Source organism: Sceloporus occidentalis, unplaced genomic scaffold, assembly GCF_023333645.1.
Source record: "Sceloporus occidentalis isolate IW3139 unplaced genomic scaffold, rSceOcc1.0.p SCAF_12, whole genome shotgun sequence".
Taxonomy (NCBI): Eukaryota; Metazoa; Chordata; class Lepidosauria; order Squamata; family Phrynosomatidae; genus Sceloporus; species Sceloporus occidentalis.
In genome coordinates, this window is record NW_028316992.1 from 15,106,850 (window position 1) to 15,122,675 (window position 15,826).

Consider the following 15,826-nt stretch of genomic DNA (forward strand, 5'->3'; position numbering starts at 1 on the left):
CCCACGTATGATGTGGGCGCAGTGTATATATAGGAAATGTGTTACTTACCATTATCTTAATCAATTGTTTATATGGTAAAGAAAACTACTTCCTTATTATATGCCATTGATGCGCCTTTCACATAGTAGTTTGGAAGATGGTCTAGTGAATGATATGAGTTTTTAACAATTCCATTATGTATGAACCATATGAAGATTTATATATTTGACATGCAGCACTATGCTATACTTGTTTATTTAAAATTTAGTCACTTTGTGTTCATTGGGTAATGTTCCATAGTAGGTGTGCTTTTGATAGCAACCTTAATATTACTTATCCTGCAGGCGAGCCATCCAAACATCAGCTTTGCTATGAAAATAATACTGAACTTATGCAAAGGGAACATCATTAGTTTGTTCCACTATTTGGCTGATTAATTGGGTTTTGGAAATCATTTACAGCAGCAGAAGCAGCGCTACACTGTGGTAAACTCCAGAAAGAGAAGAAGAAGGTTTATTCAGGACTGCAACATGATTCTCATCTCTGAGAACATCTTTGGTGTTCCTCTGTAAAGATGATTAAATAATATAATCTGTGAATACTTAAAGTGAGATTTTATCTCAGGTGGGCAGAGAAGAATTTAAAAACAACAACACAGCATGACAGCTTTGTAAACTTAAGTAGTCTGTGTCTAAAAAAAACCCCTTTGCTTTAATTCCAGGATCGTTCTCTGCTTTTCTTGGTCAGTAATTTAACTCATTAATTGATCACATTTATTGATTAATAGGGATAATTCCACTGATTTTAATATACTGACTTTCAAATAAACATGCTTAAGTGTGTGGTCTTTAGCTCCGAAATACTGCCAACATCCTTGTAATGAACATCAGATTACTGCTATATTTGCTTTTGTCACATCAGGAAAGGGAGTTCTTGAAGAATTATGTACAGAGGATTGTGGATGTTAGGCCCACTTTAGTCCTGGTGGAAAAGACGGTATCTCGTATTGCCCAGGATATGCTATTGGAGCACGGCATTACTTTAGTCATCAACGTTAAGCCGGTAAGTGCTTGAATTCTAAGCAGCTGTATGATGCACTCAAATGCTGCTGTGTCTCAGCTATCCAAGTGCAGATTTTCACAGGTTGATGGGCTATTGATCATATACTAGTTGCTGTTGATTCAGTTATAACTATCTCTTGAATTTCCTTTGGAAAACTTATTTGTATTGCATTGTAATTATCATGATTTAGTGAGATTTTGTTGTTGTGTACCTTCAGGTTGTTTCCAATTTATGGCAGCCCTAAGAAGGTGATTCTCTCATGGAATTTTCTTGGCAAGATTTGTTCAGAGAAAGTTTGCCTTTGCATTCCTCTGGGGCTGAGTGAGGGTGACTTGCCCAAGGTCACTATATGGGTTTCCATTACCAAGTGGGGATTCAAAATCTCGTCTCCAGAGTCATAGTCAAACCACTACACCATCCTGGCATTGGCTTTTTGTAAAAAGGTTTTGGAAATCATAGGGTGGGCTTGAAAAAGTATATGAACAATATTCCATCTCTCTCCTTTTTGTTGCATGCATGTCCTCTTGATATTCTCCCAGTATTAAGAAGAGTCATGGTGGATCTGACCACAGGTTGTCCACTCCAGTGCTTTGTTCCTACACTACCAGCTAGATATCTGAGGGAAGCCTGCAAACAGGACATGAGTACATTAGCACCCTTCTGCTCTTATTCTTCAACAACCTGTGTTCAGGAGCCTTTTACCTCTAGTACAAGAACTAATTTATAGACTTTGTGATTGGCTATAGCATCGTGAAACTAGATTTACTAGTTTAGCTAATGTCCTTTTAAATCATCCCAAGGTGCTTTCTACATTTTGAGGTACAAATAATTCCATAATTGAACTATGTGTCATGTACTTTACCTTGTTGCTTTCTCTGCATCCATAGTCTTCATCAGAAAACATCTCAAAACACTTCAAAAACTCAATAAGATAATTTTGCAGAAAAATGTATAAGTTGTATACTATATCTCTGCTGTTACCAGATGAGAGATCTAGGACTCCATAGTTTTTACATAGTTTATACTTGGTGAATTCATTGACAGTTGAAGAAATTAGATGATAAACTTGCTATGTTTTCTGTCTTGCACTGTGGTAGAGAAGAGAGTACTGAAATGCAGATTAAAAGCAGAAAACAGTAAGGACACAAACTCCAATGTGTTCTAAGATGGCCAACTGTTTATTCCTTTTGAAATAGCTCATTTTTTAAAGGAATAAATAGTTAACCACCTTAAAGCACCTTAGAGCACATAGAGCTTATCTCCTTATTGCTTTCTGTCTTGAACTATAGCCACTTACTCTATCTCTTCCTGGATTAAGCTGAGTGAGAAGTGAAATGTAAAACACTTCTGTCTTATCAATATTTTACAGCATGTCTTGGACAGGGTAAGTCGGATGACTCAGGGAGATGTACTGATGTCAATGGATCAGTTGCTGACCAAACCACACCTGGGAACTTGCCACAAATTTTACATTCAAGTTTTTCAGTTGCCTAACAGTAAGTAAAATTCTTTGCCTGGAAGAAGTACTTTTAGAGTGCCATGACAAATATGATGACAGAATTGTTCATGTTTATCACACTTTTATATCCTATCCTTGATCAAATGGAGCTCAGGGTATCATATGTGATCCTCCATGCCATTTATATTTTATATTTTCTATATGGTGCTTTATATTTTATAATGTATATAGCAACATTTAGGTAGGCTGGCATTACTGTCTACATACTGGCTGTGCTAAGGCTGAGTGAGTAGCTAGCTTGAGCCTATATGAGGAGCTTAGGGCGAAGGGAAGATTTGAAATAAGGACCTCTGGATTTGTATCCCAGTCCTCCAGTTGAACATCAGAGTAGATAGTTTTGTTACAATGGTAACTGTTCACCTACATGTTAGATAAGATAGTTTCCTTACCATCCTAAAGTGATTTGATTATTCATCTCATGACAGGATATCTCTCTACGTCTGTTTATTTCTGTCTCTGTTCAATACATTTTCAGACACTGAAGAGGCTCATGTAAGGGCCTTCCATCTATATTAGTTCTTTGCAGCAAAAACAACCAAGAATCTTAAAACATCTTAAAAGACTAATGAATATATTTATGATGTAAGCTTTTATGAGACTAGGGTCCATCATCATGGGTTTTAGCAATCAACAGCAACCATCTGAGGTGGACATAGAAATGCACCAGCAACCAGTGCAGCTGGTACAGAATTGGTGTAATGTGGTCTGATTGTTTAATAACAACAAGCATAAGTGGATGCGTTTTGGACCACTGGCAAACTGACAGAGAATATTAAAATTCGACTGGTTGTTTTCTGAGTAAGTTCTAAACCCATATATAACCCAGTGATATGGACATCAAGTGAAGCAAGGTAAGTCTTCCTCAAAGTCCACTGTATAAGCATTATTCTCTTCTTTTCAGATCAAACAAAAACACTGATGTTTTTTGAAGGCTGCCCTCAGCACTTGGGTTGCACCGTCAAGCTGCGTGGTGCGAGTGATTATGAGTTGGCTCGAGTGAAGGAGATTCTTATTTTTATGATTTGTGTGGCTTACCATTCCCAGCTGGAGATCTCATTCCTGATGGATGAGTTCGCCATGCCCCCCATGTTGGCCAAAAACATTTCCTTTCACTCTCTGGTTGAAGGCCAGGGAGAAGATAATGGACAGCAAGACCAGTCAAACAGTACCACAGGAAAAGATATTGATGTGGCCTCTGACAAAATGGCCATAATCTCTGAATTAGCATCTTTGGATGAGATGAGTTCCCTGGAAGAAAGAACATTGACAGAAGAGGATGACCAAGATGCTAGTGATATACAAGACGTTGCTTCCCAGAAACGACAAGAGCTTCTCCCAGTGGATTCTTCATACATACCCCCTTTCTTTCCTTCCACATTAATCCCAGAGTCATTGCTACCCCTTGACCTGACTGACCAGCAGCTGGGAATTTTGGACAATGAGCATATGGAGAATCTAGGGGGCATAGATGAATTCCAGGAGCCCAAAGGTCAGACTAGGGAGTTTAGGGACCCTCTGCAAGATGACACTGGCTTGTATGTGACAGAAGAGGTGACCTCCTCTGAAGATCGCCTCAAATCTTTTTCTCTAGCATTTAAGCAAGAGCTGAAGGATCTTATTCTCTGCATTTCCCCAGTCATCACATTCCGTGAGCCTTTTCTTTTGACAGAGAGGGGCATGAGATGTCCCACAAGGGAGTATTTCCTGGAACAAGTTTACTTGTCTCCTCGGCTCAACAAGGATTACAAAGAGATCCACAGCAGAAGGAAGAAACAGTTGTTGAGGGACCTTGCTGGCTTGCAAGGAATGAATGGAAATATCCAAAGCAAACCTATCCAGATCTTACCTTCCCATGAACTTGTGAGCACCAGAATTGCAGAGCATTTGAATAATAGCCAAAGTCTGGCCAGAATGGTGGCTGATTTCCGGGCCAGAGGAGGAAGAATTGTGCAGAAGGATTCAGATCCCTTTGCCCAGTGTAAAGAGACATCTGGGGTGAAGTTTGGAGTCAGGACTGGTGATGATGAAGAAAGAGAGTTTATTAAGAGTGAATCCCTATGGGCTCATAAAGTAAGTGAAGCAAAAAATAAATAAATAATCAATTGTTTGGTACTCTTGGGTTTTATGCCCCCCTCCTGAATCTTTAAATAAAGCAGACTTCAATTTCATATTGAGAAGGTTAAGCCATAGTAGTATTACTCAAACTCTTGAAATTGAGGCACTCCTTCCCCTGTCCTAATTGATTGGCAACCCTCTCTTTGGAAAGAAAGTGCACAGAGTCTTCACACTTAGTTCTATGTATGTGGCCATCTATCTGTGTGCCAGAGGGGAGGACGTTGCTTCTGTGGGTTGCTTAGGTCATCTATTCCAAGACTGCCATTAGGAAAGAACTAGAATAGGGCATCTTGGTTTCCCTTCTAAAGAAAGGCAGTGCAGGAGGGCCTGATGTGGTCAGGTGCTCCCTCATAATCCGTAGCTCTACAATTTTCACCACTGGCACAATATTTCTGCTGGCAACTCCCATGAACCTTCATCCTTGGCTGTGGTGTATCAGTGATGAAAGATGAGAATTGCAGTCTCACAAGGTCTGAAAGGCTACACCTTCCCAGACCCTAAAATAAGGAGCAGTAGCAACAGCAAAAATTGTCTTTTGAATTCCAAAGGTAGCATCATGAGGATAAACCAGATGGAGGAGAGAAATCTGGAGAGACGTGTTATGTGCAGATGAAAAATACATGCTGTTCTTCATCTAGGCATCTAGTGTGTCATAGTATAAACCTCTAATCTGTTCCTTTATTCTTAAAGCTTGTCCATAGTGATTATCTGCTTGGGTGATTGAGCAAAATAATTTAAAATGTATCTGGGCAAAGAGAGCTGTGGTTTGAGTTGTTTTAGGATTGACTGTATTCTTTTCTGAATATGCTCTCTTGGACATAACATAGTAACTTTTTTGCTGGGATTTATCTTGCCAGGTGGACTGTCTCAGCCCTGCAAATCATCAGAGGCTCTGCGTCTTGTTCAGCAGCTCTTCAGCCCAATCCAGCAATGCTCCAAGTGCCTGCGTTAGCCCATGGTGTGGAATTCATTCTTTTCCCTTGCTTCTCCTGATTAATCTGTCTGTGTACCTTAAAAATGTCCTTTCTGTGTAAAAAATGAGTAGGGGGCTGCAAGGTACTTACCTGGTGCACAACCCAGTCAGTGGAGGAGAGAGCATTTCATTTCTTCCCTCAGTTACTTTTTAAAACTATAGGGCCTATACAGACAGTCCAAAATGAAGCTGCTTGGGGTCACTTTGGAGGTATGTTGTTTAAATGACACACACATCTTAAGAGGCCAGAAGCTGCACCAAAGCTGCGCTCCAGTCCTTAGGACTGGAGCATGGCTTTGGCGTGGCTTCCGGCCTCTTAGGACGCATGCAGCATTTAAACAGCATACCTCCAAAGTGACCCCAAGCAGCTTTATTTTGGACTGTCTGTATGGGCCCTATAGTTTCCAGACACCCACATGCCATGTTGGTGAGAGATATGGAAATCCCAAAAGATAATTTTTCCCAAGTTCTGTTTTCACCCCATCTTGGTGTAAGAGATTTCCATTGAGATCTGAAAACCCCTGCATCTCTTCCAAGGATCTCCCAAGTAGGGAGGATGTTGGGGATTAAATAGCATGACAGGACTCACATGGTTTCCTACCTACCCTTTAAAGCACGGATGGGCAACTTGTATAATTCATTACAAGAGCTGTGGTTGAACAACATCTGGAAAGTTATGAGTTACTAATCCTTGCCTTAAAGATTTGATCATAGCCCCTCCCCATTCTGAGAAGATAAGCATGTTTTCCCTCCAGCTTGCATGAGCTAATGCTGGAGAGAACAAGGAGTTAGATAGAGGGCAGCCTAGATCATGCAATAAGCCTGACAGAAAGCCCTCATGTTATGATGAAGTTGCAGGTGCTTAAAATTCTGTGAAATTCATTACACAGGAAAAGTGTTACAGCATTTTAACAAAAGTTAATTGTCTAAATAAATGGCTTGGTTTACTAAAACTGAGCTGTTTTGTTGAGGTGGGTATATTTCTATCCTATGTAGATGACCTGTGTTAATGCTTCAGCTGACTTATCGCTTGTATTTCCCTTGATGTCTGCCAACTTAGTTATCTTTGGAAGATAATTAGCAAAGTCATGCAAGATAAGGTTACTAGTGGGTGCTAAGCAGTATGCCTTACACTTGAGGAACATGGGTGAGAGGGCGCATTTGCTGTCATCTCTTGCATCTGGGCTTACCGCACCAGCTGTTGATTGAACAAACTGCTGGAGTCAATAGGCCCTGGTTTCCACTGAGCAGAGCTTCTGCTACTGGCAGGGTTTGTTCTGTCCCGTGACAATTCAGTATTACATCTAATGCAGTTACAGCTTGATATATTATGCTACTTGTGCCCACTGTGCCTAAGGAGTATTTTTTCCAAATATTACAGCATCCATGCTTTTCTACTTGTTGTAAACAGAGAAATGGGAGAGCTACACTGGCCCATTTCAGATGTTTGCAGAAAGCCTGGCTTATTGTTGACTTAGCAATATGCTGATAAATGCTTCCCAGACATTCTTGTTTTTAGTGAAAATGATTAAATCAACCGTAGACCATAGTGTGTGATTGGTTTGTAGTGATCTGTGAAACCAGTAGGAAACTGGCACACTGGGTTGTTGCAACAGCTGATTGTAGCCATTGTTTTCTGACCACATTGGAGACAAAGCAAGGGAAACTTTTCAGCAGCTTTATGGCTGCTTCAAAAAAAGCACAGTGTTATGAATGAGTAGTAATGTCTGCGATCTGGCATGTGATTTCATTCTGGAACATATGCCTGTTTAAAGGAACACATTATGGAAAAGTGTAATGTTTCCTGTGTATTCTAGGAGTTTGCCCTACAAAGGTTCTCCAGTGACTCGAAGAATAATTGTCTTATTCTCATTTACTTTAGGATGGTGGTAATGGAGTTTTATGGAAAGAATGACCTTACCTTGGGTGTGTTTCTAGAAAGGTATTGTTTCAGGTGAGAGATATTATCTGACAGCTTAAAACTCTGTTGAAAACATAATAGCTATTTATGTGGGTTTCTGAACTCATCATTTTGTGGTATTGTATTTCATTGGACAATCAATCCAATTTATTTTATTATACTTATTATCATTTTCTTCATTATAGAGGAGCAAAGTGTGATGGGTTTCCCAGTGATGTCTTATTCAAGCTTTGGGAAGATCCATACTTCAGTGGTAGAACATTCTTTATATGCAGACAATAAATGATGTGAGGCTTCATTCTTGGGTAGCAAAATAGAGAGATTTTCTATACTTATATCCTTAAGGGATAATAGTCATAGTAGGTTGCAATGGACATAGGTTGATCGACTTTACAGCATGAAATCTGTTTGGTTTTTTATTTTTATACCTGCAGGCTGTTTTAACTAGCTGTTTATTACTCTTTGCTGCAGAACTGTTACACTTTTGTTGAAAGCTATTTCAGGTGTCTTGCAATGGTATAGAAATGTTTAAATTAGGAGTAAGCAATTGAGGGATCAGGGAAAGCAAACCACCACATTTGCTAGTAGTTTGGGAGGCTTTGGGTTGAAAAATTGGCCTGAAAAATTGTTGTTGTTGTTTTGTTGTTATTATTATTAAATTTGGGATTTGGGGAGCTTCTGAAGTGGTCAAGGAAGGAAACTGCCTCCTTTGCAGGTGGTTTGGGGAATTTTGGGCCAACCCCCCTTTTAAAATTGAGTCCTGAAGCTTTAGGGGTGTCAGAAGACCACACTTAGGGCCTCCAGGTTGCCACATGCAACCTGTGGGTCACAAGTGCTGATTTAACCCAAGTGCTGATTTAAATCATAGCACTGGAAGGGTGGGATTTGTTTATTAGAGCAGTTCTTAAATGCTTGGACTGCAATAATGTAGGTGAGAAGTAGATAAGCACTTAGCACTTCACATAGACACAGTGAACGAGCTCTTCTAATATTACTTCATTTTATTGTATTTTTATTGTACCTCCATTGTTGTTAACTGCCCAGATTCCTCATTGATTGAGCGGGATACACATTATTATTATTATTATTATTATTATTATTATTATTATTATTAGATAAGGCATTAATTTCCATACAGAGAGGGACAGCATGAAATAAAATAAGGAAGAAAGAGTGTAATAGAGCAACCTTACCTAGCCTCCTACTCTCCACATCAATTTGACACCTTCCAGAATCCTTCACTGGCTGAGGGTGGTGGAGATGGCATTTGTAGTCATAAACCTCCAGCAAGCACAAAGTTGACAAATACTGCTATATAATATTGTATTGTAGATGATTATTGAAATGTAAAACGTGTTTTTCCCCCCACCATTCCTTTGCTCTCCAAGACCTTCTTACCAGTGCCCGAGTATGTTCTGTGAAACACCTATGGTACACCACATCCGTCGTTTTGTTCATGGCCAAGGCTGTGTGCAGATCATACTAAAGGAACTGGACTCTCCAGTACCTGGTTATCAGCACACTATTCTTACCTACTCCTGGTGCAGAATATGCAAGCAGGTAATGAAATCCTCATTCTATCGTTGTTGTTTTTCCACAGTCATCATCAAAACTGGTCGGTCACAAAGTGAACTTTGAGAGCAGATGAGTACTAGTGAAGATACAAACAAATACAGGGGAAACAATGGTTGGGTCCGGGTATGTGGAATCTATTTGTTCTAGGATGTTACTAGAACATCTCTGTATAGAGTTCCTGTAATTAATCCTACTTTAAAAGGTAATCTTATGTATTTTTATTAAGGTGGACTCTGTAAGCTGGGATGAAATCCCTTTGGTCATTCATAATGTATGGAGACAACCTTCTTAAACAGAGAGAGAGAGAGAGAGAGAGCTATCTTTCAATAATATTTTTTAAAGTTGTGTTGAAGACATTGAAATTTCATAAGATATCAGATAAACCATTTCTGCTGCATTGTTCAACAGCCTGGAGTCCTCTAAATGTTTTCAACTATAGAACTCACTTTTGCCATGGGAGGCTGGGAATAATGGAAAATGTAATTATAAAACACCCAGAGTTGGTTGTTGTGTGTGGGGGAGAGAGAACCCTCTATAGTGTAATATAATAACAATAAAACGAATGAAAGTTCTTGGTATGATGTGACTAATATTGCTTTCTAAAGAAAAGGACCCACTTTTCAAAAATAGATATACAGTTTTCCCTTCTAATTTGTGGACATGGAGTCTGTGGTTTTGCTTTTCACAACAGCAAGGCGGGGAGGGATTAAAATGGCACCTGCGCTTGGGAGCGCACATCCATTATAATCAATGGGTTTTGAAGATATGCTAATTTCCATTGTCGTGCACAGGGGGGTCAGAACAGATCCCCCTGCGAAAATGGAGGGACGACTATATTAACTACAGTTGCCAAAGAATAGATATAGTATTACAGTTTGAAAAACTGAAAGAGGTGACAAGCTACATCATGATGTTCTTTTATACATGTGAAAAAAAATCCAATTTATAGATTATTGTTGTTTTCACAGGATAACATTTCTATAAAATGAGATTCTTACTAGTCAACAATTTTACTTGATTCTTTGTATTATCTGGAGATGTGCTAGTCTTGATAGTTTGTTGACACATACCAGTATAATTAAGGCTAGACTCATGCATGCTTGGGATTCTTAGTCTCACCTGAAATTGCTAAAGCACAAGATACCTGGTTTGAGTACATTTGTGTGTGTGTCAATAATCTGTTTTACCTTTTCCAGGTAACACCAGTTGTTCCACTTTCAAATGACTCATGGTCGATGTCTTTTGCCAAATACCTTGAACTTCGTTTTTATGGGCACCAGTACACCCGAAGGGCCAATGCTGAGCCATGTGGTCACTCCATACATCATGACTACCACCAATATTTTTCCTATAATCAAATGGTAGCCTCTTTCAGGTAAAAATCCAGATGCCTTTTCTCCTAAGATTAAAAAATCTTTCCCTTCAAAAACAATTTCTGTTGTATACTGGGTTTTAAAAAACTTAATTATTTTAACAAATGTGTATTTGTACCAGAAAAGCAATTTACAAACATAGAGTAAGAAAGGCAATCTCTAACATGTAATTCTTTTTTTAAACAGTATTTTAATGAAGAATTATGCAGTAAACAGAGACCCCAAAAGGTTTTTTTAAAGTGTCATTATATAGCCATTTTCATTCAGATGCATGGAAGCCAAAATTGTAATATCTTTAAGCTTGTCCTTTCTATATATATATTACTTTATTACGGCCATTTGGCCAGCACAACTTGTCCTTTCTTAAATTCCTCACAGCGCTTATAAGTTTAAAAGTCTATATTTAAAAATTCCTTATTTTTTTATTCTAAAATATGTTGGTTCAATCAGATATTTAACACTGGCTCAATTTTAATCGAGTTTCAGTCTAATTTCTAAGTTATAACAACTACTTCTTTTTCCATATATTCTGAATAAAATGAAAGGTTCAAATTACACATAATTACTCAGCATTTTTCTTTGTACAAGTGTTGGCCACTTGTTTCTTTTTTCATTCCTGAGCAATTAAGCAAGTAGCTGCTGTTCTCCAAAAGAAATTTAATGCATGATTTGGTAGTTCATTTTTGCGTTTTGGCAGAACATGGCAGCTACATTTTACTGGAGAGAATTCCCCCTTTTCACATAGAATGTTTGAAATGATGGGTTGTACTGACTCCACTAGTGAACTGTGCAATATCCATTCAATCCTCTGTTGTAACTGCTCTCAGTATTGTGAGAAAATACCTCGGCCCATTATGTGAGCTTGCCAGAGCTGCCTGACACGATTGGTACATTATATTTGAAAGATGTGGATTCTCAGGTAGATTGAAGGAGCAATGCAGAACTAATAGGTTAATACCTTGCACTAACCTGATCAAGGCAGGAGTGCCAGTGTTCTCAACTGTTGCACCAATTAACTCCTCTCTCACTCTCACAGTTTAATTTCTCTTGCCTTGCCAACTAGTCAAGCTTTATATTCTGTCTCCCTTTGTATTGATTTTATTTTAAAAACTCATGGATAACTAGGCAGGACTATATTAAGAGGGTTCAGTCATGGCTTCTGACGTGGCAAAAACTGAAAACAACAAATGAAAGCAAAATTAATCAGACGGAAACAGAGAGAAGTCACACTTGTTCAGTCCTTTTGGGAAAAGGAGGCATCAAGTGGAAGTGGAAGGCTAGAGTAAACTCTGCCAAAACCACATGTTTGCAGGTCACAGAGAGTGAGGTCCATAATCAGATTAGCATGAAGGGTCCATTGATTCTTTAGTTTGACTCTTCTCATTTCCAGCAGATTAATACTGACTTGCTTATTGCTGACCACCCTCTCTGGACAGATTGGCCATTGCAAGTCAGTATTAATTGCTGGAAATGAGAAGAATCAAGCTAGCATTAATTCATTTTACTCCAATACTAGAGAATCAGAATGTTCAAATATGCACAAACAATATATCAGTGAAGTCATATTTGTCCCAAACAAGGGGGCTCTTACTTTCAGCAAATGATAAAATCAAACAGAATTCTGAGTTGGGCTGAGAAGCAGCTGAAATCATTGCCCGATGTTTGTCTGAAAGGGTCACTGAACTTGACAGTAGAATTTTTGAGCAGACACGAAATACCACTGGGTGAGTAGAGTTTGGACAGTCAGATGTTTGATGGGTTATAGACAAAATACAAAGGATTCATGATAGACATCTTCTCCTCTGGCGAGAATGTCATAAGGATAAGGTTCTCTCCCCCCCCCCCCCCCCAGTAGATGAAAATTTAAATGCTGAATGTAAGAGTGCTCTACAAATTTCATTCTTAGGATAGAGGAACAGCTAATAGGGTAGAGGGCCTTGGCCAAAAGGTTTACTGTATACATTTCTACCCTTATCAATAGTTATGAAAATCAAACAGGAGAGAGCTCAGATTGTCTTAACTGTTCCACAGTGGCATTGCAGACCATAGTTTTCTTTTCTGATAAGAATATTAGTGGAGAAACCATGTTATCTATGACAAATGACAGACTTGTTGCATCAGGGTCCCAAACTCTATCCCAGCCCAACTGGTTAACGTTGACCGCTTGGAGATTGAGCAGAGAAATTTAATTCAACAAGGCTATTCAGACTCATTCACTATTACCATTTTAGCTTCCAGGAGACAATCCATGCATATTTGAGAACACCTGGAAACCTTTCCAAAGGTGGTGTTTGGAGAATTCAACATAAAATAGCAAAAGTAAAAGATGTCCTGGTGTTTTTAGACCCAATGCATTAAAAAGACAGTTGTCAACTCTCTCAACAGTACTTTCAAATTAAAGGAGGTCATTATCATCTCACTCTCAGAGTGGCAACTTTGCAGGCTCTACCAAAGGATCACAGGTTTCTTACATGGGATCTGAGCATGGTGTTGAATATTTTTTTACTAAGTCACTATTTGAACCACTGAAAGAGATTATAATTATAATTATTATTATAATTATAATTATAATTATAATTATTATTATTATTATTAACCTTTATTTATAAAGCACTGTACATTTACACAGCGCTGTACATACAATCTTTTTAATTAGATGGTTCCCTGCCCTCAGGCTTACAATCTAAAAAGACATGACATAAAAGGAGAAGGGAAAGGTGGTGGGGCTAGTAGGCTAATACATATAAAGAACATAGCAATACAGGAAATGGTTCGATAAAACAGGCATCAAAAGAACATCAAATAGCAAACAACAATTATGCAATGCCTGGGAATGCTTCTCTGAACAGGATGGTCTTCAACTCTGTTTTGAAGCTGGTTAAAGATAAATTTTTATCTTTCAGTGTTTTTTCTGGTAGCAGTAACTTTGGCTAGAAGGATTTCGGAATTAGCATCGCTATCCATCAAATCAAATTTTTGCAGGTTTGAGAAAGGAAAGCTTTATTGGTTAAAGATCCATGTTTTGGCCCTAAGTCTTTGCTGATGAATGCTGGGAGTCAGTCTCTAGAACTGCCAATGTTCTGTCCAAACCCGGTTCACCCTCTAGAGAAAAAAAAATGGCATTGTCTGGATGTCAGAAGGGTAGTGAAATTTTACTGGCAGAGAACAAAAAGAATTAGATGAACAGAGACCCAGTTTGTCTCTTTCCATTGAAGGACTTTGTGTCATAAAACTACTAAACAAATGTTAATCAAGGTGGATATCAATCAATAGTTTATTATGGTCATAGACCAGCTTAATAAAAAATAACTGATTTCACCATAGAATACATAGGATATGTAAGGCATATAAAACAGAAAAGCATACAATACAATAATACTTCAAATTCTCTTTTGATAATGATAATTTGTTGTTAGCTGCCCTCGAGTCAGTTCTGACTCATGGCGACCCTGTGGATGATACATCTCCAAGAATCCCTATCCTCGACTGCCTTGCCCAGATCCTGCAAGACCTTGCCCATAAACCCCCCCCCCCCATTGAGTTTATCCATCTGTTTTGTGGTCTTCCTCTCTTTCTTCCACCTTCCATATTTCCTAGCGTTATTGTTTTTTCTAGTGATCCATGCCTTCCCATTATGTGGCCAAAGTATGACAGCCTCAACTTGATCATCTTTGCTTCCAAGGAGAGCCCTGGTTTGACTTTTTCAAGAACCCATTTGTTTGCCTTCTTGCATCTATTTATGTTAGGTTCATGCTACAACACTGAGACCTCAACATGTCTGGGCACATTCTACAAACTCAGCAGCAGTAAGTACATCATTCAAAGTAGCAGCATTGCTAGAGGATATTTGTTGAGTAGCAGTGTGGAAGGAGCCATTCACATTTATCAGATACTACAAGGTGGATAACTACAAGTAAAAAGAAAAACACCTCACTCTAAAAAATCCACCTTAAGATTCTGTGTCTTGTATCACACTACTCAATCAATGTTATCTTCAGTCAGCAAGGCTGTTAAACTGAGGGAAGAGTGAAAGAGGAGTCAACAGTTTAGAACCTTGGGACTTCTAAAGGGATTAACCCGCTAGTTGTAGAGTGCTCTTTGGACCTTCCTAGATTTCACTCTAGCTATTGATCTCTCAATCTCTTCTTCTCAGCTATTCCCCTATCCGATTGCTGGAGGTGTGTGTCCCACATCCCAAGATCTATATAAAACGTCAGGTGCCACAAAAGGTTGCCATGCTTCAAGACCTGAAGGACTTTTCTCAAAAGTAAGTATCTCATTATCTGCAACCTGAGGTTCCATTATGGTTCTTCTGCTGCTTTGTATTGAAGTGCAGCGAATAATTGTACCTCATGTGATGTTCTTCTTTCATTGCATTTCTTTCCAAAGATTATACAGGTAATAGGACAGTGCCTGGTATTTCTGAGAAGGTCTTCTTGTGCTGGGTAGTTCTTCTAGTGTTCCCCAACACTCTTTGCACACGCTCATATGTCATGCATCATATTTTCAACCCAGAGCAAGAGGTTCACTGTTTTTTTCTTCCTTTGCTTTTCTTTTCTTTAAATGAGCTTTGAGATGATCAAGAAATGAATTCTTGGCCAGGTTTTCTTTGCTCTCCTAGACTTTTGACTCATTGCAGCCTAAACATATTTCTTGAATTTCCAGGCTTCACTGTGAAAGAATGACAGAAGTAGTTGTAAGTAGAAGAGAGCAGAACATGTTTAACTGACTTCTTTTCCTGAAGGGCTTAGTCAATTTGTTGAAAGGGAGATATGACTAAGAGTAAGGATGAGGTGCCTCCATGCAAATATCAAGGGGAAAGCCAAGAAAAATGAAAGTTACAAAATAGGTTTCCCGGAGTGAAATCTTACTATCTCTCCCCCCCTCCCCCTTGCTGTAATTTTTCTGTGAGCATTCAGGTATCAGTTTTAAAAGGATATATTTAAAGAGATATCAGTTTTATTATCACACATTTTGTTAAGGCAAAGCAGCTGAAATAAATTTATGTTGAGCAGCAGGAAAGCACATGCCGCTTGATTAGTGCCTCATGCTGAGAGAACAAAACAATCAAAATTACTGATGGCTTCTCATTTATAATCTTTATTTGAGCTTTGTTAAAAGTTAGGAAATTCCTGACACTAGTATTGCTGAAGGGAGCCATGATGGGAGGAATCCCTGGTGGCGCAGTGGTTAAATGCCAGTTCTGCAACCACGAGGTTGTGAGTTCAATCCCAGGGGCTCCAAGATTGAATCAGCCTTCCATCCTATTGTAGGTCGGTAAAATGAGTACCCAGCCTGTTGGGGGCAA

The 15,826-nt window shown here is 38.9% G+C and overlaps 1 protein-coding gene across 3 annotated transcripts in view; it reads left to right on the forward strand.

Annotated features, from left to right (window-relative positions):
- Positions 1 to 15,826, forward strand: part of PIKFYVE (phosphoinositide kinase, FYVE-type zinc finger containing) — a 111,225-nt gene that overhangs the window by 56,744 nt on the left and 38,655 nt on the right. For all 3 annotated transcript variants that reach the window (XM_089478074.1, XM_089478072.1, XM_089478073.1), the window contains 8 exons: positions 902 to 1,042; positions 2,412 to 2,538; positions 3,463 to 4,631; positions 5,534 to 5,634; positions 7,532 to 7,603; positions 8,959 to 9,130; positions 10,342 to 10,520; positions 14,672 to 14,785. In XM_089478074.1, coding sequence (XP_089334200.1) covers positions 902 to 1,042; positions 2,412 to 2,538; positions 3,463 to 4,631; positions 5,534 to 5,634; positions 7,532 to 7,603; positions 8,959 to 9,130; positions 10,342 to 10,520; positions 14,672 to 14,785 — 2,075 coding nt within the window. The remainder of the gene's footprint in view (positions 1 to 901; positions 1,043 to 2,411; positions 2,539 to 3,462; positions 4,632 to 5,533; positions 5,635 to 7,531; positions 7,604 to 8,958; positions 9,131 to 10,341; positions 10,521 to 14,671; positions 14,786 to 15,826) is intronic.